This window comes from Bactrocera tryoni, chromosome 4, assembly GCF_016617805.1.
Source record: "Bactrocera tryoni isolate S06 chromosome 4, CSIRO_BtryS06_freeze2, whole genome shotgun sequence".
In the NCBI taxonomy this organism is placed as follows: Eukaryota; Metazoa; Arthropoda; class Insecta; order Diptera; family Tephritidae; genus Bactrocera; species Bactrocera tryoni.
Genome location: NC_052502.1, coordinates 64,826,661 through 64,851,048, shown reverse-complemented (window position 1 = coordinate 64,851,048; position 24,388 = coordinate 64,826,661). Strand labels below are relative to the sequence as shown.

The 24,388-nt window shown below is 37.8% G+C and overlaps 2 protein-coding genes across 2 annotated transcripts in view; both read right to left on the bottom strand.

The window, feature by feature from the left end:
* The window catches only part of LOC120773544 (rho GTPase-activating protein 26), a 204,115-nt gene extending 203,438 nt beyond the window's left edge, over positions 1–677 (bottom strand). Inside the window, exon 1 of the mRNA XM_040102505.1 lies at positions 287–677. The gene's annotated coding sequence lies outside the window, so the exon portion shown is untranslated. The remainder of the gene's footprint in view (positions 1–286) is intronic.
* A 9,301-nt stretch (positions 678–9,978) lies between these two features.
* Positions 9,979–18,094, bottom strand: LOC120774660 (mucin-1-like). The gene is made up of 5 exons (XM_040104388.1): positions 17,436–18,094; positions 17,080–17,180; positions 11,846–11,944; positions 10,950–11,360; positions 9,979–10,007 (listed from the first exon to the last, which is right to left on the bottom strand). The coding sequence occupies exons 1-5, from the start codon at positions 18,092–18,094 to the stop codon at positions 9,979–9,981; spliced, it is 1,299 nt and encodes a 432-aa protein (XP_039960322.1).
* Between the last annotated feature and the right edge of the window lie 6,294 nt (positions 18,095–24,388).

Genomic DNA, 24,388 nt, shown 5'->3' with positions numbered 1-24,388 from the left:
TTTATTGCATTGTTATTTTTAATATTGTTAAAATATGTTTGGCGTAGCCTAGCGGATTGCTGCAGAAGTGGAACTTGATGCTACACCAAGCCAGCCAGAAGTTTACCGGCTACAATTTCAACACTTCATTTGCTGCGATTTTGTTATTGTTGTTGCACTCCAAATATTGTTAATTATATACAAGCCCAGCTAAAGCTTTTCGACTTTTATTAGTTATGCACTTTTGCTTGAAACAAACTGCCAAACGTTTCACATTGCTACACACTTGCACTTTTCTGCTTTTTACCTTTTCCACTATTTCTTTACAGCTTCTTCGTACACCACGCTTCTACTGTTAACTGCTTTCGTACAATTTACGTGTGTTTTGCCTGCGCACGAGCACTTTTCACACAGTTTTCCACAAATTTTAGTAAATAATTCCAATCAGCACTTCAACTTCAAAATTGCCTTCATTATATTTCCAAATTTTTGCTGCACCTTACGCTTATTTAACTATTTAAAATCTTTGCGTTAACTGGCTATGCATTTGCACACTTGTATTCTGTTTCTGCATTGGTGGCCGTTTGCTAGCTGGCCTACACAACATATATACACACACACGCTCACGCACACCGTTTATGTTTCGGAAATTCGCGCTCAACCGCACGCGAAAACACATTCGTTTACTTCAAGCGCTCGATTCGGATTGAATACGGAACAAGTTCGTTTGCTGCGCAGCGGTGTGTTGCGCCAGAGAACTTAAAACATGTTTTAACATGCGGTTGCAAGCCGGCAAAACAAAATGAATAGCAACGAAGTTGCCGGATGACACGAAAGTATGTCTTTACAACTCTAAAATATTTGAGTCAAAATGTGTGGATTTGTAGTATGATGGTAAAAATAAATATGAAACGCTAAAATTTCAATATTTTAGGTATTTGTTATTAATTTTGCTCTTAATTTCAATTATATTAGTGCTTGTATCCGCAAATAATAACTTTAAGTAATAAGTGGCAGCATGTGCTTTCAGTTTGAAGCGAACTTGTTGCTTGTGTTTGGAGAATTCCATTCCAACATGTTGCGCGCGGTGTTGCCGTGTTCGCTCGAGAGTAGCAATTGGAAATAAGTAGGTAATTAGCGGGAATCAACTAGGAGTGAGACATCAGAGAATATGCACGCATGAATTACTTAAAGAAATATATCAACATATTTTTGAAAGATTGCTAATAACTCATAATAAAATAGGGATAAATTAACATAAAATAATTTAAAAAAATAACTTAACATAAAATAATTTTAAAAATAATAAATAAAAAAAAATAGAAGGTACATACATATGCATATCAAGAGATTTCTCTTTAATATTCCCTGGTTGAGCGAAGTGTAATTCTACAGATTTCCCACTGTTATATGTAAATACAAGAAATGTTAGTTGAATTCCCTCGTCGTATGGTGAAATGAAGAGTGAGAGATCAGAGAACATACGCGTACATGAATTATTTAAAGAAATATATCAACATATTTTTGAAAGATTGCTAATAACTCATAATAAAATGAGAATAAATTAACAAAAAATAATTTAAAAAATAATAAATAAAAGTTCAATAGAAGGTACATATATCAAGAGATTTCTCTTTAATATTCCCTGGTTGGGCGAAGTGTAATTGTACAGATTTCCCACTGTTATAAGTATGTAAATACAAGAAATGTTAGTTGAATTCCCTCGTCGTATGGTGAAATCCCGGTTGAAATTTTACGAATGTTCGCCGCCGAACCTAGACATTCTCATTATATTGTTTTCTGGAAAAATTTACAAATACAGTAGAGGCCCGCTAATCCGGACATGGCCTAATCCGGATTCCACTGTAATCCGGACAGGGTTAAAAAACTCAAAATTTCTATTATGTCCCTTGTAATCCGGCCCGACATTCTCTATCCGTATTCTCTAATCCGGATCACATGTTTATTATTCACTACATTCGCTTTTATGCTTTATTGGTTTAAGTTTTTTTTTGTTTTTTTGGAACATGTGTATTATTTATTATAATAAACAAACGGAAATTTATAAATATTTTTTCATAATACATAGTTCTAATATGTCTTTGGTAATCTGGATTTCCTTATATTCCGGATAGGGGCCGGTTTTAATTGATCCGGATTAGCGGGCCTCTACTGTAGTACAATTCGTAAAGAATGAAAAAATTAAAACAGAGAACCGAGATTCAATTATATAAGTTTATATCGATAACACAAAAACAACAATTTGTCGAACGTAATGTCAAAATCAGTTGTTTTGATTTTATTATTTTTTTTATGATTCAAAAATAAAATTTTCAAATATATTCTACCAATGAAAATGTGTGCAACGAGTCGAAATTATTAAAATTTACTACCAAAAATCGGAGTCAGTGACCTCAACTTTAAGAGCGATACGTCCAATTTATAGTTGTCATAATCGTCCTGTCAGATCAACAATTGAGCGTCTAGTGGAAAAATTTTAATCCACAGGCACAGTATAAAATGCTACCGTGTCAGTGAGACAAAGAAGTGCCCGTAGTGTCAAGATTGCTGCCGCTAGCGCATCAATTAGGGACGACCCAAATCAGTCTCTCACACGTCTTAAACGTTTGGCATCTCTGTGACGTTGTTGTGGCGAATTTTGCGAAAAGATCTTGACCTACAAATATGCGTTATTGGATCCCGAAAAAATTGCGGTTTGGTGCGGTTTATGGGCCGGCGGCGTCATTGGGCCGTTCTTGTACCGTGATGATGAAGACCGGCACGTTACTGTGAATGGGAATCGCTACCGCACAATGATAACCGCATATTTTTGGCCTGCATCGGATGATATGGACTTGCACAATGTGTTGTTCCAACAAGACGGCGCCACAAGCCACACAGCGAATGTCACAATCGATTTATTGAAAACCAAGTTTGGTGAACGTGTTATCTCACGCAATGGCCCACTCAATTGGCAGTCTCGGTCAGGCGATTTGACTCCGTTAGGCTATTTCCTGTGGTGCTACGTCAAGTCTATGGTCTATGCCAACAAGCCAGCGACAATTGATGAACTTCGTACGAATATCGAACGTGAAATTGCAGCAGTATCGGCCGATTTATGTTTGAAAATCGTCGAAAATTGGGTTCAGCATATGAACTACTGCAAGCGTGACCATGGTGGCCATGCAAAATAAATCGAGTTCCATACATAATGGCATCGAATGCGCTCTTTTCGAAAACCCTGTTAGCACAAAATCATAAAAATGTAAAGAGAAAATGCATGCAACTAAACAAAAAACCACTGATTTTGACTATATATTATGTCGCGCTTCATATCGATACAAGCTATTTTCAATTGAGTCATGATGAAGAATATGTTCTCCTCAGAGCTTACAACTTTAAATTTCATAATCGGTCTAAAAGTTTAAAAAGTCGAATAAGTTTCGGTTTAGTAAACATTAGAAGTGGAATTTTTAGATTTAAAATGCTCAAGAATTACAATAAAACTGTCAAAACTTCCTTTTTTCATCAAAAATTTGACCGATCCATGTGGCAACGCTCGATGAACGCTTGAAAAGTAGTAAAGACTGCAACAGCTTTGTCACTTTACTTCCTTTTGAGGGTTTGACAGTGAAATACATTAAGTGGAGACGTCATAAACAAAAAGAACGAAAAGGTTAGGTTGGGATGGGTCCTTAGTAATGCCAGATAAAGTTTCTGTTTACTTCGAGCTGAATTATTCGTCATCTGTCGACTCTTTTTACGAACTTTACATACGACTTGACATCTAATTTTGATACTTCATCTAGTCCGTTTAACTGCGACTATATCTTAGACGAGTTCTAGATAAAGCATAGACGCCTGGCTATCGATGTGTGTATATGTATACTTATTGATGCTCTCTATATTTTTCTTGCGTTATTACCTAACTCAGTCGCTTTCCTGATCGCAGCTCAGAGCAATAGATTCCGGCGCACACTCCAATAATTTTTGATCCATCTTTGTAGATGTTGTATGTTCCTACGCCGTACACCCTCTTTTAGCGTGACTTGAAATCTTCTCTCCCAAATAAAGCATGCGGGTATGTGGTCTATGTATTATATCCACTAACCCCTTGCTTATCGAACTATGTTTCTATACTTCTTGGAACATACGAGAAAATCAATAAATGTAATTACATTAAAATCGTACAGTGTTTTGGATGTTTTTTTCTTATGTGTAAAATTGGAGGCTCTGATCTAATTGTTGTTTTCTAGGACGTTTATAACCAAAATCAATTGCTATAGAGTTCCACGCTTTTTTTGACGTTATTGTATGTCGGGATACCATTTTGTTTGTAATTGTAGTTGTAGAAACATCTGGAGGATTAGCTGTGCGTGTTGATGTAGAATCCGACTGGCTTGCAATAGTAATTTTTGTTGAAAATAGGAAATCGAAGTTAACAGTGATTTTTGGTGGTAGCGCTGTTCTAGCAGGTGCAGAATCTGATTGAGTTTCAGCCCCTTTTGTAGTACCAACGGTTTTGATAATTGTCTGTGATCTTTAACGGGTTGTGGCTTTTAGGGTGGATAAAGTCTTTCTGAACATACATTTATTCGTAATTGACCTCTTTCCGCGATTAAAAAGCAAGTTGTCCCACGGAAAAAATTATGGGAAGTTGAGAAGTGTAGATCAACCGATATCGGTGAATCGTTCCAGCAAGGAACGTTTCTGTATAAAGTAGACTGTCCCTTCAATAGTAACATATTGCAGTGAATCATTATCACGAATGCTAGGCTTTTGTTGAGCAGTCCTTTTTTCAACAGGCACTGCTGATTGTTCACAATCAATTTCTTTTACTGGATCTAATGTAGCAATCCTTTTTGCAATAGGAGCTGTTGGTTGTGCACAACCGTTTCGTTTTACGGGATCTAATGAAGCTTCCGTAGTACCTTTTGTTATTTTGTCCTCATCTTCTGCCTACGATTGAACTAAAACCGCAATGGTCATAACGCCAATAACTAAATAGCACGAGAACTTCGCCGGCATCGTCGTCAAAACTTTCGGGCATAAAACCGGTTAACAAACTACAGGTTTTTACGAAGATGCCGCTATTTTAAAGGAATTATTCAAATTAGAATTTAAGAAATTTGCCTAAAACCACATGAGTTTCAGTTTTGTGCACAAGAAAACATCTGTGTTTAATAAACTTTCTCAAAAATAATTACATCGCTTATTTTTGCTTCGTTGACGGAGTTGATTGAGTCGATAGTAGTCTTTGAAGCTTGCCAACTCGATCCATGTTGTCGTAATATCTATTTTTGTACTTTAGCAAGCTTGAATCTGACCTTTTATAAGGTATTACTAGTAAAACAACAGGGACCACAACAACTACTCCAAGAATAACCGAGCCAACAACATCCACTACGAAATGGACGGGTACTACAGAAGCTACTCCAAGAAGAACCATCACAACAAAACCCACTAGAAAATCAACAGGCACCACAAAAACTACTCCAAGAAGAAGCGACTCAACAACATCCACTACGAAATGGAGGGGCAGCACCATGGATACTACTCCAACAAAACAAAATTCACTACAAAAAGAACAAGCACCTCAAAAACTACCCCAAGGAAATCCCGCTCAACAAAATCTACTACAAATCGAACAGGTACCAGAAAAACTACCCCAAGAAGAACTCGCTCAACAAAATCGACTACAAAAAGAACAAGTACCACAAACACTATTTCAAAAAGAACCAGCCCAACGGAAAGCACAAGTGTGACAGGCAATGAAGAGAATACTACTCCAGCAAAAACATGCGGGTGTTGTTGTGTATGTGTTTGGATTTGCCCATGTGCGTGTCCAGAAAAGAAGTGTCATATATAAATAATGGACCTGAAAACGAGTTGTACGACTGAAGTTGTAAGATTAGAAAGCCAAGTATATTAATAAAAAACGTCTAGTATTAAAGAAATGGATGGTGACTTTATTATGGGTTGGTTGCATGGTAAGATTGACTTGAAAATTTTTCTCTGAGTGTAGAAACAATTATACAAACGGTTTGCACAAAGCCCTAAAAACTAAATTAATATTTTTGTTAATTAGTAAAAATCACATATGTTTTCTTTCCCAAATAACTAAAACATCTGATGGAAATTGAAACAAAATTTTCTATAAAATCACAAGACGCTTTCGAGTTTCACAAGTTTGTTTAAGCGTTCTGCACACGCGTGTCTTAGCGAAGTTGTCGGCGCCACGAAAATAATGCAGACTTCGTCCTTTCTAGGTGTTGCTACTTTGGTAGCGGCAATTCTTGTCATAGTACAGTGCAATAATCAGGTCGTGAAAAAACAAGATGGCAAGTTTAGAGCTTTTAGTGTTACTACAACACAATTACTATCCGAAAAGCTAAAAACACCTACAAAAGCTGGTGAAAGTGATGAAATAGACTTGCTCCAAGCGTCGAGTGAATTTAATAATATTGAAAAGCCGACACATTATATGCTGAAACGTTCAATGAAAGCACCTCGCCGCAGGGGGGTGAACCTTGAACTTTTCAAACGCAGACGCTTTCCTTGTTGCCGCTGGAGAATATGCTGTTGTTGCTGCAAAAGAAAAATATGTCCTAAGTTCAGTTCTAAGAGGCGGCCGATGACAACAACTACGACTACAACGAGCACAAGCACTGTCAAAACGACTATAAGAAAGATTCGCTCCACAAGAACTACTCCAAAAGAGTCCCGTACCACAAAAACTACTCCAAGAATGACTCGCACAACAAAAGCTTCCAAAAATACCGCAAGATCGTCACACAACTCAACAAAGACTACAAGAAAGAACCCCACAACAAAAGCTTCCCAATCTACCAAAAGTTTTACACGCTTCGCATCAATGACTACAAGAATGACCCCCACAACAAATACCACAAGATGGACAGGCACCACAGCAACAACTAGAAGAAAGAACCTCACAACAAAAGCTCATCAAAGTGCCGAAAGTTCGACACGCACCGCAACAACCACTACAAGAAAGACCTTCACAACAAATACCACAGAATGGACAACAACTGCAAGAAAGAAACCTACAGTAGAAGCTGCTAAAAATAACACTACTACAAAAACGATTCCAAAAAGTCTACACAACACAGGAAGTATCAAAATTACAAAAAGAACGCCAGCTCCTAAACTAAAATGGCCTACAAGAAGGATATACACCATAAGAAATACGAAAGCTACCAGGAGAACGCCAGCTCCTAAAATAAAATGGACTACAAGAAGACTTAACACGACCAAAAGTATACAAACTTCCAAAAGAACACGCTTTGGTTGTGCTTGCAAGCCAAAAACTATCACATGAAAGCTCTACATTACTAAAACTATCAGAAGAACGAATCCAAAAAGACCTCCAAGAAGTACCAAATCTGCTAAAAGAATGCCTGCTTCCAAAATAAAAGTGTACAGAACCAGAAAAGTGAGTTTTGCAACTGAAATTTTACTCAAAGTGGGCAAAATATTACGTTGCTGTAAAATATTACAGTTATAACAATTATTTATTTATTTATTATGCATCAAAACTAATTATACAAGGTCTGTCGCAAAAGAAACAGGACTGTTAAAAAAAAACAACAAAAAAATTAATATTTTTCAAAAGTTATGTATATTTTTTTTTATTCAAAGTAGTTTCCTTGTGGTTCGATACAGCGTTTAGCCCGATCAATTAGCATTTCAAATGAGTGTTTAAGGTCATTTTTCGGAATGCTCTTCAGAATATCGGTCGTCGCCTTTTGGAAAGCTGAAATGTCCTGAAACCAGTGTCTTTTCATGGGCGAATGAAGTTTTCCAAATAGGTAAAAATCACAGGTGAGTAGGGTGAGTGATTAATGGTTAATATGGAGTTTTTTGTCAAAAAATCAGTGACAAGCGTCGACCGATGACACGGCGCATTATCGTGCAACAGGCGCCAGGACCCTGCCTCACGGTATAGTGGTCGAGCACGAGGAATGCATAACAAAAGACGCTTCATTACAGGAAGGTAAAACACAGCATTAATCGTTTGGCCAGGTGAGACGAACTCTCGGTGTACAATACCTTCGGAATAGTAAAAACAAATCAGCATTGTCTTTATTTTTGCCTTCTGAGGACGACCGACTTCTGATCGTCACAAAGGTCCTCACGACCTTCTTGAAATCGCTTAAACCACTCATGCACATTACTACGAGATAGGCACTGATCACCATAGACTTTTTCCATCATTTGAAATGTTTCCCAAGTTTAAAACAAAATTTAGTATTTGCTCTTTGTTCAAAATGCATTTTACGATCGATGACCAAAAGCTGCTGTCACTTTTTGATCGATAACATCGATTGTAGTCATCCAATTGTCTTAAAATTTTTACGAAATGTCAGCAAGTGATCAAACTTTTTATTTCATATATCCGCCAATAGGTGGCGCCGCCAGAATCAGATATAATGGTTGTCAAATAAGTCTTGCGGTATTTTTATTGATTTTTTTTTATTGAAATTGAAATGAATTTTTGATGACTCATGCCCAGCTCTTGACCGATGCTACGGCTGCTACTATGCCGGTCTCTTTCGACCAATTCAGCGATTTTATCGCAATTTTCGACGACAGGCCTTCCGGAGCGTGGCGCATCTTCGACCACCTCTACACCAGAACGAAAACGGTGAAACCATCGTTTTGCGGTGGAAATGGAAACTGTATCGGGTCCATAAACTGCACAAATTTTATTGGCGGCTTGAGATGCATTTTTGCCTTTATCGTAGTAGTACTGTAAAATATGCCGTATTTTCTCTTTATTTTGCTCCATGTTTGCGACGTTATAATTCACGAACGACTTAAATGAAACGGACAATCAATCAAACACGTGTTAGCGCGTGAAATGAGCTTTCCAAAAAGGGACAGCATGACGCGATGCGACGAATAAAACTAGAACTATGCGCTTTGAGCGCCAACTAGCGAAAATACCGCAAGACTCTTTTGACAACCTATTATTTAAAAAGTTCTGTTTCTTTTGCGATAGACCTTGTAAATATTTATTCCACTTCGGCTCTTTTTATTACCATAGATAATTCGATTAAATGCCGTTTAGAATAGGCAAATTGAGAGAAGGATCAGTTTTCTTCCGAAATTTAAGTTGTGTTTTTGTAGCTAATTAAGTGAGTAAGTAAGGTATCAGATTAGCCACATTTGCGGAATGGTCAACAACCTATCTTCGGTGTAATTTCGTAGCACGAGCCATCAACAGCCCAATATGCTAAATCTTAAATTTAAATATAACAAATTCACATTTCATGCGGAAACTGGTAAGATAAGTGTTCGACAAATTGTTCACAAAATTGTTCTATAAATTCTATGAAGACTCGCACATTTCGTGTCCAGAAATTTAGTTATGTTCTCTGATTCAACATTCTCTTCTGGCAATTCTGTCAATTCCAGCGCGCTTCGAAAAATTTTGCCTAAAAGTATGCTGTATGGAAAGTGCGCATGATCAACGCATATAATTCCCAACGTACGTACACATGCATATGTAAACGATAACGACATTAACCCTAGTAGCTTAACGAAATGTCGAAATGACTTACTAATTTTTGTTTATGCTCTCATTTCATTTCACATGTAATCGAACATGCAGTTTGCTCCGTCGGTCTTTATGTCCTTATGTGTACCTCAAAAGATTGAAAATGAATGAGATAAATGAGCTTAGTAAAAAAATGAATAATTTTAAAATCTATTCTTAAAATTTTGAAAAGAAGATACGTTATTTCGACGTCGAAGACCTTATAAGATATGCATATACTATACATATGTATATATATAAATCATCAGCAGCTGTCTGTATATATACGAACTGTTCCTCAGTTTTTGAGATAACGATCTGAAATTTTGTACACTTCTTTTTCTTAAGCTTATATCGAAGCATAGTAGCTGCCATACAAACTGAACGATAACAAGTGCTTGTATGGAAAACTTTTTCATTGGACTAGATATCGTAACTGACTAAGAATCTTGTTTCAAATATTGTGGATCTGGTGAAATATTATATTCATGAGAAAGTATTATAATATGGGCTAAAATACTTTGTAAGTGTATTTTGTCTAATTTAATTTGAAAATATTAAACTTTCATTATCTCAAATGAATTTCATTCTTGCAGCACGAATTCGAGTTTTCATCTGTTCAATATATCTTTACTACTTCGAAAAAGTCTTCGACTGCGACATAAATGTGTCGCAGATGAACACTGTGAGTCAACCTAGGTTCTGTGTTGGTGCTTTTGAAATTGCATTCATAAAGAGAATTGCCATATTAGGGTATAAGTACACCCAACTCTTTTTTCTCACTTTAGATATGTTCCTCAAAAATCCGTGTAAAAAAAGAGGCGTTTCCTATAGTAAAAGGGGGGATACGTTCCATGTCATCTGAAAACCGTGTAAGATGAAATAAAGAACTATATTTACGTCGAAAAACCGTGTAAAAAAATGTTGAAAACTATAAAATTTCAGATATGCATAAAAATTGTATGTTCATATGGCATTTTATTGAGCATTAAAACTTAAAATATATAATTCATATAGGTGAAAAATTGGTAGAGCAAGCAAAAAAACAAAAGAAATCTGTTAACCCAGAATTAAGAACAGAAAAATTAGAATAGAAATAAAGAAAAAATATTTACATAGCTACAATTATTCGTCGCTACTTGATAACAGGCGCAACTGTTTGCGACGAACTGGACTAAAGTCGGTATCATCGCTGGAGATATCCATCAAATTATCGGACTACTTTCCGAAAGGTCTTGCGCCGTCGACTTTTTTATTAAAAAATCTTTTATAGAAAGTTGAACTTTTGGTTTTTTAAGTTCTTTATACAACTCTTTATACCCAGCAGTACAATTATTAATATCTCGTTCGAATTTCAGGGCACGTTCCATATTAGGATAATTTTTTAGGAAATGATTAACCATACTTTTACCAAATTTTAGACCGTCATCAATTAAACTAGCAGTTAGTTGACATATTTCGGCCTCCTCGTCATTATCGCTATTATTGTTCTCTGTTTTGCCGTCATCTGTTATTAATTCAATCAGACAATCATCATCTAGAGGTTTATCTATCATTAATGCGTCGACTTCTTTAATTTGTAGGTCTTCAAATCCTTCTCCTCCCATTTCGTGTGCCAAGGCTATAATTTTAGAAGTCTCCGCCGACGCTAGCGGCACTGAGGTACCACTCTTTACGCATTCTGGCCAAAGTGCTTTCCAGCAGGAATTTAGTGTTGATACTCTTAACTTTTCTTTGGCCATTGAAGCATATGTAATGCAAACCAAAATAGAATATTTTTTCCATGCATCAACGATAGTAAGGTTGTCCTTCTCATCTGCATCTGAAATATGTTGGAATGCTCGTTGAATATAATAAAGCTTAAACGTAGCAATTATACCCTGATCTAATGGTTGAATCAAGGAAGTGGTATTAGGTGGCAAAAATATTACTTGAACAATTGGATGCTCTAAAACGGGATGACTTGGCGCATTATCTATGAGCAAAAGCACTTTAAAATCAAGACATTGCTGTTCCATATATATTTTAACTTCAGGAACAAAGCATTATTCAAACCATTCCGTAAATGGACCTGCTGTCCATGCCTTTTTATTCGCCCTCCAATGAACCGGCAACTCTTGAATGTTTTTTCCTCTCAAAGCACATGGCCTTAATGATCGGTTTATTAAAAGAGGCTTTAAAATTTTATTACCAGAAGCGTTGCTACTCAATAAAAATGTTACCCGATCTTTAGCAACTTTAAAACCACAAGCAATTTTTTCGGATTTTGCTATAAAAGTTCTGGAAGGCATTTTTTCCAGAACAAACCCGTTTCATCGGCATTAAAATTTGGCCCATCTTCAATTATTTTGGCTAGTTCTGCAGGGAAGGTTTTAGCTGCCTTCTCATCTGCTGATGCGATTTCTCCTTTAATTTTTAAATTATGAAATGAGTTTCTTTTAAGAAATCCTGTTAGCCATCCATGACTAGCAGAAAATTCCTTTCTCTTGTCTTGACGACTTGTTGATGGCTCCGATATCTGCAGTTGCTTATAAATTCGTAGTGACTTCTGCTTTATAATATTTCCATCTACAGGTATTCTCTTTTGCAACAAATCCTCAATCCCAAACACTACACATTTTTCCATTTTTACTAACACTTCATCTCTAATGTATGACGATGTTTTGGTGAACTAATGACAGATTTCCTTATTTCATTATCATTTTTCTTAATGGTCCTGATAGTAGCTTCGTTTAAGCCAAAAGCCTTACCCACAGATGTTGAACCTTCACCTCTTGCCAGACAGTCCAAGATTTTTAATTTTATTTCCAAGGAAATGGCTTGCCTTTTACGATTCTTTGAAAATTTGGACATTTTGCCAACTATAGAAGGGCAAAAATTTTATTTTTAAGGCTTAACTAAAAATCTAAAGAAAAAATATATTTTTTCACTTATTAAGGTTAGAAATGTTCAAATCTAATTGATAGCATGAACAATGGATAAAATATTGCGAGCTAATAAACTTTAAAAACTTCAATTAAGCAATATTTTATGTAAATATGATGGGGACAAAATGTGTAGGTAAAAATTATCGAATAAAGGGATTTCCCAGTTACTACTATGTTGTTCATTTCAGCAATGGTGCCAAGTACGGTAAAAACAATGTTGAAATCTTTATTTTATATAGAATGAAGCGAACAACAAGTTCGAATGGAGAGCTGAAAAGTATTACCAACCTATTCATTACGTAGTGTTGTATAATGTTCCTATTGTTTCCCGAATTTTCAGGTTTTCGAACATGTAGTGTTGCATAATGCTATTTTTGTATGAAGGAATAAGCATATTCCATCAAACAAACATACAAGTAATTACAAGACAGTGATTTTAAAACCAAATACATAATTAAAAATTTTTATTTAAAATTAATTTTTTTTTCAACCGTGTAAATTCAAATCCGTCGTGTAAAACAGAGTTGGGTGTATTGAAGTTTTGTTACATACTATATACATATTATATATGAATGTATGTAAGTATATTATCGATCAAAGCTGAACGCAGCCATGTCAAATATAGGTCTATTTGACTAAACGACTTTCTTATAAATAATGACATTTTTTTGAAGAATAAACTTTTTAAACAGCTGCAATCATTTCAAATGTTGATTCATTTATTTACGGGGTCAAGTCTATCGGAGCGAAACACGTGCCAGAAATTCAGGAGAAAATGTTTTTTGAAACAACTGCATTTTATAAAAAGTTACACGAGGCTACTCAGCTACGTTAGGGCTACTTGTTCGTCAAAAGAATAGTATGGGCTCATATACTTCCTCAGCCCAGATCGCTTGACAGGGAACTCCTCTCTCTTTATCCGCTATTGGTATGAAACGATTTAGAGATTATCTTATGTCTTATTTAAAATACATATAGTTTGTAGAGTTACCAAATTCAGACTTAATGCGTCAGATACGACTCCTTTCTATGCTGTCAAAATCGTTGCTTTCAAATCAGCAAATACAAGGTATGTTCCAAAGTAAACAGGACTTAAAAAAAACAGAACAAATGGTTTTTTTCGGCAAAATCAATTTATTTTATTCAAAATCGTTTCCTTCTGCTTCAATACAGCTCTTTGCACGGTCCAAAAGCATGTGGAACGAGTATTTTAGCTCGTTGGCCGGTATGACCGCCAGTATGCCGGTGCAAGCCTTTTGAATGGCCTCTACGTCTGCATTCGGCAAATGCATTTTTCCGAAAAGAATCAAGTCGCACGGTGCCAGATCAGGTGAATACTGGGAGTGGTTAAAGGTTAAAATGTGATTTTTAGTCAAATAATCGTCCGTCGAATGTTGGATGCTGAGCATTTTTTGGTCATCAGTCAATTTGTGCGGAACAAACCGTGCACACACCTTTCGTAAGCCCAAATGTTCGGTCAAAATGCGATAAATCGATGTTTTTGGAGATGTTCAATTCCATTTCCATGAATTTCAATGATGATTTCGGCTGATTTTTGTTGAATCCACGCACAGTTCCGATGGAATTTCCGGTGATCACGGATTTTGATTGGCCCACATGTTAATTGTCATTTATGTCCTCACGACCACTTTGAAAACGTTGAAGCCACTCGTGCGCTCTGCTACGGGATAGGCAACCAACGCCATAAACTTGTTTCATCAATTGAAACGTTTCGGCGAAAGTTTTACCAATTTTAAAACAAAATTTAATGTTGGCTCTTTGTTCGAAGCTTATTTTCGCACCGATAACACAAACATACTGACACCTAAAAGGCAATAACTTCACTTCCAATTTATGAAATGTCATGAAATTCTCACTGCACTATCGATAAAGATAGCAGATTCTAACGCACCAGTCGATATAAGGATGGCGCCACCAGGGGGCGCTAGATTCAAAAAGTCCTGTTTACTTTGGAACGCACCTTGTAGTTGAAGCGTTTTCATTCTTTAATCGCTAATTTTTCATATTTTAATGATTGTTGAATATTCGGTAAAGTTCATTCTTTCGTTGTCGATAAATATAATCTTTAAAGTGATAATTGGTAAGCTTAGTCCACTTAGTTTCAAACAATCTGGTTGAACTATTCTGTTAGTAGTTTGGATAATTTACAGAAAAGTGCAAATTTCAGCTTTAAAAGCAAAAACTTATCGAATTCAAATGTTCAATTTGTGGGTATAAAGAGCGTTGGTGATATTTATGACCGTTGCCAGCAAAAAACCCTTATAGATACTATTAAAGCAAATATTGTGAAAGAGCTAGCAATCATCATCAGAAGACTTTGACGATTTGGTTGTCTGTTATAAAAAAAAGTCTTCAAAGGTTTGGAATAACCCATCAATTACAATAATTCAAGGTATACTCCACCAAATACTTCCATAGATAAATATATTATATTCCTAATTACTTCCAAACTTGACTCACTCGTTCGTAAACTCAAGCCATACTCCTGTTATGGTAGTGTCGGATACAATCACCATATATTTTGAAAGATACTGTCGAGTGCTACGTCAAATGTAAATCACTTCTTTTTTATCAAAACGATTCTCCCTCTTTAATTCTAAGAATATAGTTCGACCAATTTCTCATAAAATTTTACGTCTTTGATATAAATGCTTGGTGTTATGGGATAGGTAGAAGCTCCTAGCAACGAACCTTTGTCACAGTTGGAAAATGTAATAAATGCTTTCGGCTATGGTGGTCGGTTAAGGCTTTCGAACCGAGAGAGAGACAGAGAGAGATAACTTATTCTGATTCCCTTGAAGTGCGAAAACCCTTGATATCTAAGTCGAGTTCAATATAAAACCGGACATAAGGAAGATGCGTTCCAGTGTCTCTCCCATGTCTGCATGCAATTTCTATATGTGTCATCATTAATAATGTCCATACCGCAGGCACATGATGCCAGCAATTTGCTATGTGTGACTAGGCCAACTTGCAGTCTTTTCGTGACCACGTGAGTCGAAAGCTTGGATGTTTTTATTCCTACCACATTATCTTGGTGATCATGCATGCCTTTAAGGAGATGGAATACCACCCTAACCTCCGTCTGTCAGCACTTTCGAAAACTTCATTGTGTATGGTTTTTAGTGACTTGCATATTTCCTGAAGTGGTTTGGTAGCCCGGCGGATGTCACTTTTCGCAGGCTCATCAACTATTTCGTTTCCCTGATCGGCCTTGTAACGTGGAACCCAGTACATGTGTAGCCGTTTTCCGGCAGTCACTATATCTGCTGTCTAACTGCTTTTAAGAGAAATCTCTGCCGCTGGGCTATTGACGTGTACATATTTTGCTATTTTTTTTTTCGTTTCCTGCCGCATTAGTTATCTTATCAGATTTCCTGGCCGCAAAGACTTCTGTCTGAAAGATACTGCGGTACTCTGGGTGCTTGTATGGTCGCCTGACTTGATATCTTTCCCCTCACCGACCACCTGCCTATCATACTGAGTCCAAACATAAAGACATATACGGTATAAAGTCTGCTGGAATAGCGAAAATAACTATGTAGACGGAATATTCGCGAATTGATTTCATACATTTTCGGTATTAATCATTCATTTTCTTTAATGACATAGACACCCCTTACGCGGTTATAGCCGAGGTTCATCAGAATATACAATAATATACGTTCATATCATTTTACATATTCACTTTTGTATGCGGTATCAAGCTAGCCGAAAGTTTCGAATTTCTTTAAGATACCTCACAAATTAATCCTTACATATATACGGTATAAAGACAGGTTTTATTAGATATATAGGGGGCAGTGGAAGAATTAAACCGACTTTACCCATTTTTGGGTATAAGACCACGTTATTATCAAGAAAGACACTCTCTCAGTTTCCTTAACATAATTCACAGATTGAGCCGTGTTTTTGGAAAAAAGCCAGCACTCAGCATTTATGTTCACATATTCGCTGCCTGGAAGCTCTAAAAGTTGTGAACCGACTTTGACCATCTTTACACTGCGTAAGGAGGCTGGAATTTTATATATTTAACAGTATTTCTAAATCGTTTAGTTTAAGATGTTACAAACAAACGTTAGTTGAACAAACTATTACATGTATGTAAGTACTTTGTGTAACATTGTGAGAGTATCTCTCTCTAATAAGGTTACTAGTTCGGAGATACTTGGCGCAGGCAATTTCAATTTCGGGGACCTCTTCGCAACTATGTATTAGCTGTGTCTGGAGTAATTTAGCGCTTCTTTAAAAAATTCTTATTTATTAAGTGAAAGACACTTTAATACATTTTCCAAAAAAGAGAATATGAAGTATTTATTTCGCAAAAACATGTTTGACTTTACAAATTGAATGCTTAAAACTAAAATTGACATTTCGTATCCGTTATCTTTTCACCTGCACTTCGCAAAATTCTTGATAAATAAATTCATTATTTAAAACATTGTTGGTAGCAAAGTAAAATGTAATCGTTGTGGTTTTCTATCGACTGTTGTAGTTGTTAAACTTTTTACTAATATTCCACTCCAACCAACAACAAATTTATTCGAACTTATCCTCTACGTGGAGCAAATATAGGTAAGCGGAAAGGCCCACCAAAACCAAAACCTTTAGGCTCAGGATTCCTGCCATGTGGTGGTCCTTGATTATCCGCTGGTTTCCTGTCATGTGGTGGTCCTTGATTATCCGCTGGTTTCCTGCCACGTGGTGGTCTTTGTTCATCCGTTGGTTTTTTTGCTGGAGGAGGAGGAGGACGAACATTTGGACCTTTCATTACTAGTGCAGCAACAGTTGTTGTTTTTTTCGTTGTTGTTGTTTTTTTCGTTGTTGTTGTTGTTGATGGAGAAGCAGCAATCTTTACTGAAGTAGTTGTTGTTTTTTTCGTTGTTGTAGTTGCCGCAGTTGTTGTTGATGGAATAGCTGGTTTTGTTGTTGGTAATATAGCAGCAGACTTTGCCGGAGCAGCAGTTGTTGTTGGAGCAGCAGTTGTTGTTGGAGCAGAAGTTATTGCTGGAGCAGCAGTTGTTGTTGGAGCAGAAGATATTGCTGGAGCAGCAGTTGTTGTTGGAGCTGCAGTTGTTGTTGGAGCAGCAGTTGTTGTTGGAGCAGCAGTTGTTGTTGGAGCAGCAGTTGTTGTTGGAGCAGCAGTTGTTGTTGGAGCAGCAGTTGTTGTTGGAGCAGCAGTTGTTGTTGGAGCAGAAGTTATTGCTGGAGCAGCAGTTGTTGTTGGAGCAGCAGTTGTTGTTGGAGCAGCAGTTGTTGTTGGAGCAGCAGTTGTTGTTGGAGCAGCAGTTGTTGCTGGAGCAGCAGTTGTTGTTGGAGCAGAAGTTATTGCTGGAGCAGAAGTTATTGCTGGAGCAGCAGTTGTTGTTGGAGCAGCAGTTGTTGTTGGAGCAGCAGTTATTGCTGAAGCAGCAGTTGTTGTTGGAGCAGCAGTTGTTGTTGGAGCAGCAGTTGTTGTTGGAGCAGCAGTTGTTGCTGGAGCAGCAGTTATTGCTGGAGCAGAAGTTATTGCTGGAGCAGCAGTTGTTGTTGGAGCAGAAGTTATTGCTGGAGCAGAAGTTGTTGCTGTGCTATTAGTACTGGTTCCTGAAGAATCAGCTACTGCCATGGTGAATAAAGCTGAGGCTAAAAGTAAAATGTAAAGGAAAGAAAATGATTTCTCCATTTCTGTTTTTGATTGCTATAACTCCGTTATGCTGTCGTTGTAAACTCGATGAAGATTATCAAAATTACGAGGTTTATATACAAAATCTTTTGCCTTCTATGTGAACATTTTGCAATGTTAATATTTGCACTTTGTGGCTCAAATGCTGTTTTTATTGACAGATGTCAATATTTGGAAACGAAAACAGCTGTGCAAAAATTTCGCAAATATCATACACATGTCGAATATTATGAATCTCTACATATTCTTCTACTTTACTGACGTAGATATCGCTCCGATGTTACAGCCGATCTCTACATACGTAGACATATATAGTACTTATACTCACTAAGTGAATAATTAGAGCTAAACTGCAGAAAACTCTCCCACAAGGCGCTATGAAAGGGATATTCACAGCTTTGAAGCTTTCACGCACGTAAGGTAAGTCCACTATTGAGCCAACTTTCACAAGCTTTAGTAATTTCAAAGTCATTGTTGATAGTTCTCATAGCCAAGGGAAAAGGAAATCTTTTCAAGTTTTCAATAAATTTTTGACTTCGTTACAATTAAGAACAACTGTACAGCAATATCGGGTCCGTTGAACCTGCTCTGCAGGCTGTAGTGTCATGACTTGCGAGAGCTCTTATGCATAAGTAATTTAACTGAAGGACCCTTCTCGATATCGAGAGGGCTCTTAACACTGCGGGGTAGGAGGCGCTGGTTAAAGTACTAAAATCTTTTGAGGTTGAATCAAACCTCATGCACCTCATATATACAGAACGGTCGTAGCCATAATTTTATTTACCTGGAAGTATAAAATCACATGCGCAACTCTCCTCTTTTTTTTGCTGTTTCACCTGAAATACCTAGGTCTTATCCTTGATAGAGAGCTTTCATGTAGACCAAATATTGGAGAGAAAGTAAGAAAGGAATCGGTTGCTTTATGTTGCTGTTGAGGCGCTGTAGGGAGGTCGCAATATCGTGAAAGAGTTAGTAAACATATACGAAGCCAATAATTAATAATTCATCTGGTGAAGTGCACTCGAAAAGGCCACAAAGTTTGAGCGTATCCAATGGGCGGCTCTAATAGGCATCTCGGATGCGCTGCGGGCTGCGTCAACTGCATTTTTCACGGATGGGTCGAAGCTAGGGCTGAAGGTTTTAGGGGGAATTTTCTGTAAGCAGCGCTCCGTCAATCCTAGCTTTAACCTACCATTGCGGTCTTTTTTAAGCAGAAGTTGCTGCCATTAAAGTGTTGGTCGACGTACTAGTTTTTCAAGGAGATGAAAATTCATTTCGATAGCTGAGCGACAATACCAGTGCTGAGCTTGCTAACTAGTCAAGGAGTGTCGGTCCTCACTCGAAATATTTTCAATCTTTCAATTGTCATAGCGGAATCGAGAGCAACTGCGAACTAACAAGAGGATGAACCCTTGCCCCGCACACATTTGAAAGGAATGGGTTGGAACTCCATTAGCATCTTACGTTCTAGCAATCTACCAATACATCTTGCGGCACTGCTCTTGTGCAACTATAAGATGCTTTTGACCTCAAAAGAACCGGTGATTTATATTATATCTGGTCAAAGGTATCTAAACTCGAAAGCATCTTTCAAAATATATTGGGATTTGATCCGACGCCAGACCGAGACCGAGTTGCCGATGGAGACAATTAATATTGGAACGGAATAAAATAGTAGAAAGTTGATAATATAAGAAATAATATACATATACATATCTTGAACTATTGGGTTTTGATGGGTTATTCCATACCTTTCAAGGCTACTTCTGTAAAAGATATCCAAACCATCAAAGACTTCTTGTGATGCTTACTGACTCTTTCACGATATTTGCTTTTAATGCTGGAATTTGAACTTTTCTGTAACTTACCCAAACCACTAACAGAATCATTCAACCAAAATTTTAGAAACTAAGTGGACTGAGCTTACCAATTATCGCTTAAAAGCTTCTAACTAAAAGGTGACGTATCCGATCTATTAAGTCTGCATTTGATAACAATACAAACTATATTTTTTAATAAAAAGTAGTAGAATCTCGTAAGTCGTTTCATACCAATAGAGGTTAAAGAGAGAGGAGTTCGCCAAGCGATCTGGGCTGAGGACATACATACATATATGAGCCCGTACAATTCTTTTGACGAACAAGTAGCCCTAACGTAGCTGAGTAGCCCCGTGTAACTCTTCGTAAAATGTTGCTGTTTCAACAAATATTTTCTCCTGAATTTCTGGCACGTGTTTCGCTCCGATAGACTTGACCCCGTAAATAAATGAATCAATATTTGAAATGATTGCAGCTGTTTAAAAAGTTTATTCTTCAAAAAAATGTCATTATTTATAGCAATCGCTTGATCAAATAGACATATCATATTTGATGACATGGCTGCGATCGGCTTTGATCGAGAATATTCATATGTATATACAGTGAGCCAAAAAAACTTGTACATGGAGTTGTTTTGACTTCGAATTGACTTATCTTCTAAACGATTAAAGGGTTACATGGGTTAACGGGTTTCAAAAAATCGACTTTTTTATTGTCTTATTAAAGTCTAGAACAGCTCTGGAATATTGTCCAAAATTTTCAAGTTGATCCGACTTGTGTTACTGAAATCATTAAATGCGTTTTTCTCGATACAAAGACTTTGACGAAGGTTTTTTTTATTGTTTGTGACAATAGAAAATTCTAATAAAATATTTAATTTTTTATACGAGAAAAAAATTTTTGAGAAAAAGGCTGTTTTTGACCCGAGGAAACCCAAGTGACCTCTTAAAACTTTTAAGTTGCGTTCAAAGTGAGAAAATGCCGGATGCGGCAGCCCTTTCTTCACGGTATACAACAACCATTTCTTAACCCCTAAAGCAAAAAGGGTCGGGTCATTATTCTCAACATAGTATGGTTAGCTGCTACGGCGCTTAGATTTCCTTCTTTTACTTCTTTATTTTCTTCTTTATTGGCGTGGTGTCTACGCGGTCAGCGGTTACAGCCGACGTTACAACCGCACGCCAGTTGTTCCTCCTTTTCGCTGTTTGGCCCCAATTGGAGATTCCTAGCGTCGTCAGTCGGAGTAGAGGTCTTTCTTTTCGTCTGCTTCGACCAGCGCGTACTGAATCGGAAACTTTCCTAGCTGGAGTGTTTTCATCCATTCGGACGGCATGACCTAGCCAGCATAGTTGCTGTCTCTTAATTATTTGAACTATGTCAATGTCGTCGTAAGACTTTACTTCTCAATTGTCTACTCAGCCCGAAGTAGCACCTGTTGGCAAGAGTTATTCTGCGTTGGATTTAGACGCTGACGTTGCTATTGCTGTTAATGATGGTTCCAAGATAGACAAATTTATCAACGACTTCAAAGTTATGACTGTCAACAGTGACGTGGAAACCAAGTCGCGAATGCGACGACTGTTTGTTTGATGACAGGAGATATTTCGTCTTTCCCTCATTCACTACCAGACCCATTTGCTTCGTTTCTTTGTCCAACCTGGAGAAAGCAAACGGTCGCATCGTCATTTTCTTCAGTCGGGGCGTGGGCGCAAATCAGTGATATGTTGAAGGACTTCGCTTTAAAACGGATTATGGCTAGCCGTTCATCCATCGGGGTGAGTGCCAGGACTCGGCCATCTTCCACCACAAATCTCACACCGAATTTGCGTTCCTGTAAATAGCCAATATAGTAAATACCACAAGTACCTACACGCTTCAGTCCTTGTCCTTTTCATCACACTTCTTGAACGCCGGAGAAGTTAGCCTTGATAGTGTTCGTCATTTAAAAAGGGGTCCCTCATCCAAGGCTGTTTTCTCCTTTTCAGGGGGGTGTTTTTACGTGGCGGGCCTGAAACCCAGCGCTCAATACTAGAGAGGAATGATGCACCTTCTCGCCATTAAACGGTTGTTTTCTGCCTACCCAGAGGATCCTTGGTCTAATACCGGAAGTGGTTAGCCGCTTGGGCCATATGTTAAAGAATCGTTTCCGGCCACTCCCGAATGAATGACGGACTTCTACACATGGCTCCATCCTGAGACTTCCTTACGCCATGCAAATCGATAACCATCAATCCAAAAAAAAAATTAAATTTGGACTCATTTATAAAAAGAATATCAAAATTCGTTATGACTGACGATATACTCTTTGGATAACATTTCGAAATATTTCTCTTCGATAAGTGTGGCTTGTTTACTGGGGTTTACGCTTGCAAATTAGGTGAAACCATTAAGTTCCTAAAAATATGAGGGAGAACTTTTGCAATACCAACTTCCTCCTTCATTGGCATTAGCGACAGGCGATATTTTGGAGTAATCCTTGTGAGTCCGAACAACTTTATTCTGAGATATGATATTTTATGCCGGTCGAGCTATTCAAACACGGCGCCGAAGAACTGATAAGGAGCATGCATCAGCTTCTGTGTAAAATATGGTCGGACGAAAGCATGCCCAACGATTGGAATTTAAGTGTGCTCTGCCCAATCCACAAAAAGGGAGACCCTACAATCTGCGCCAACCACCGTGGGTTAAGTCTCCTAAACATCGTATATAAGATTCTATCGAGAGTATAGTGTGAAAGATTAAAGCCCACCATCAAGAAACTGATTGAATCTTATCAATGTGGCTTTAGACCTAGAAAATCAGTAACCAGATATTCACCATGCGCCAAATCTTGGAAAAGACCCGTGAAAAAAGAATCGAAACTCATCGCCTTTTCGTCGATTTCAAAACTGCTTTTGACAGCATGAAAAGGAGCTGCATTTTTGCCGCGATGTCTGAATTTGGTATCTCCGCAAAAAAAAATACGGCTGTGTAAACTGACGTTGAGCAATACCAATAGCTAAGTCAGGATTGGAAAGGACCTCTCCGAGCCGTTCGATACCAAATGAGGTTTCGGGTTTTTTCCGCAAAAAAAAATACGGTTGTGTAAACTGACGTTGAGCAATACCAATAGCTAAGTCAGGATTGGAAAGGACCGCTCCGAGCCGTTCGATACCAAACGAGGTTTCAGACAAGGCGACTCCCCTTCGTGCGACTTCTTCAATCTGCTATTGGAGAAAATAATTCAAGCTGCAGAACTTAATCGAACAGGTACACTCTTATAAATAGAAGATTGTACCCGCTTCAAGTCCTCAACACCCGCGCCGTTAGTTCTGCTTTCTCCAAACTGGATAAGGAAATGAAGCAGATGGGTCTGGCAGTGAACGAGGGCAAGGCAAAATATCTCCTGTCATCAAACAAACAGTCGTCGAACACGCGACTTGGCTCCCACGTCACTGTAGACAGTCATAACTTCAAAGTTCTAGATAATTTCGTCTATCGTGGAACCAGCATTAACAGCAACAACAATGTCAGCCTCGAAACCCAAAACAGGATAACTCTTGCCAACAAGTGCCACTTTCTGCGAAGGATTTATGGTACTTTGCGCGTTGGCCAAGGCAAATATCGCATTCGATAGAACGATGAGCTGTATGAGATATACGACGTCCAGCGAATTAAAAGACAGCGATTTCCCTGGTTAGGTCATGTCGTACGTATGGACGAAAACACTCCAGCTCTGAAAGTATTCGACGCAATACCCGCCGGACTAAGCAGAGGAAGAGAACGACCTCCACTCCGTTGGAAAGACTAGGTGGAGAAGGACCTGGCTTCGGTTGGAATATCAAATTGGCTCCACATTGCAAAAAGAAGAAACGACTGGCGCGCTGTTGTTAAATCGGCTATAATCGCGTAAGCGGTGTCTACGTCAGTAAAGAAAAAGAAGAGACTTCAAGGACATTTTTTTTAAGTTATATTTGTGTACTATTTAAATATAAAGAAACAAATATTAAAAAGTTTATTGCAATTGTCTGCAATCAGGTTTCTAGACTATAGTACCCCCTTAATTACTCAATTTAATCGACTCGGCAAGTGTGGAAGACAGACAGTGTTATTATGGTATATTTCTGTTAGGAAACAGCCCGAATAAATTGCATACATTTATACATACATATGTATGGTGGGATTTCCGACCCGCTCCTGTGTGGCGGCGCGATCTTTTTGGCCTAGACTATACCTACTGAACTATTGTCGGACGCAAGTTGTCAAAGTTGTATGGTGGAGTGTTACTAAAGTCTCGACCGTCTTAACTTTGGCGAACCAGGAGAAATAGTCGAAGCTAACTCAACAAATTTGTGACCGGCTTAAAACGTTTTGTCGATTTGAAGGGGTCTTGTGATCCTTTATATAGCAGTTTAAGGTAACACAGCGTACAGGCGTCCTA

Excerpts from the sequence above, each read along its gene's own strand:
- LOC120774660 (XM_040104388.1), bottom strand. The coding sequence starts at position 18,094 with ATGGCAGTAGCTGATTCTTCAGGAACCAGTACTAATAGCACAGCAACA. Across the intron at positions 11,361-11,845 it reads TTTTAATGCCGATGAAACGG|ATGCAGATGAGAAGGACAAC; the intron begins GTTTGTTCTGGA and ends AACATATTTCAG. Across the intron at positions 10,008-10,949 it reads TGATGACGGTCTAAAATTTG|ATCCACAATATTTGAAACAA; the intron begins GTAAAAGTATGG and ends ATATTTCACCAG.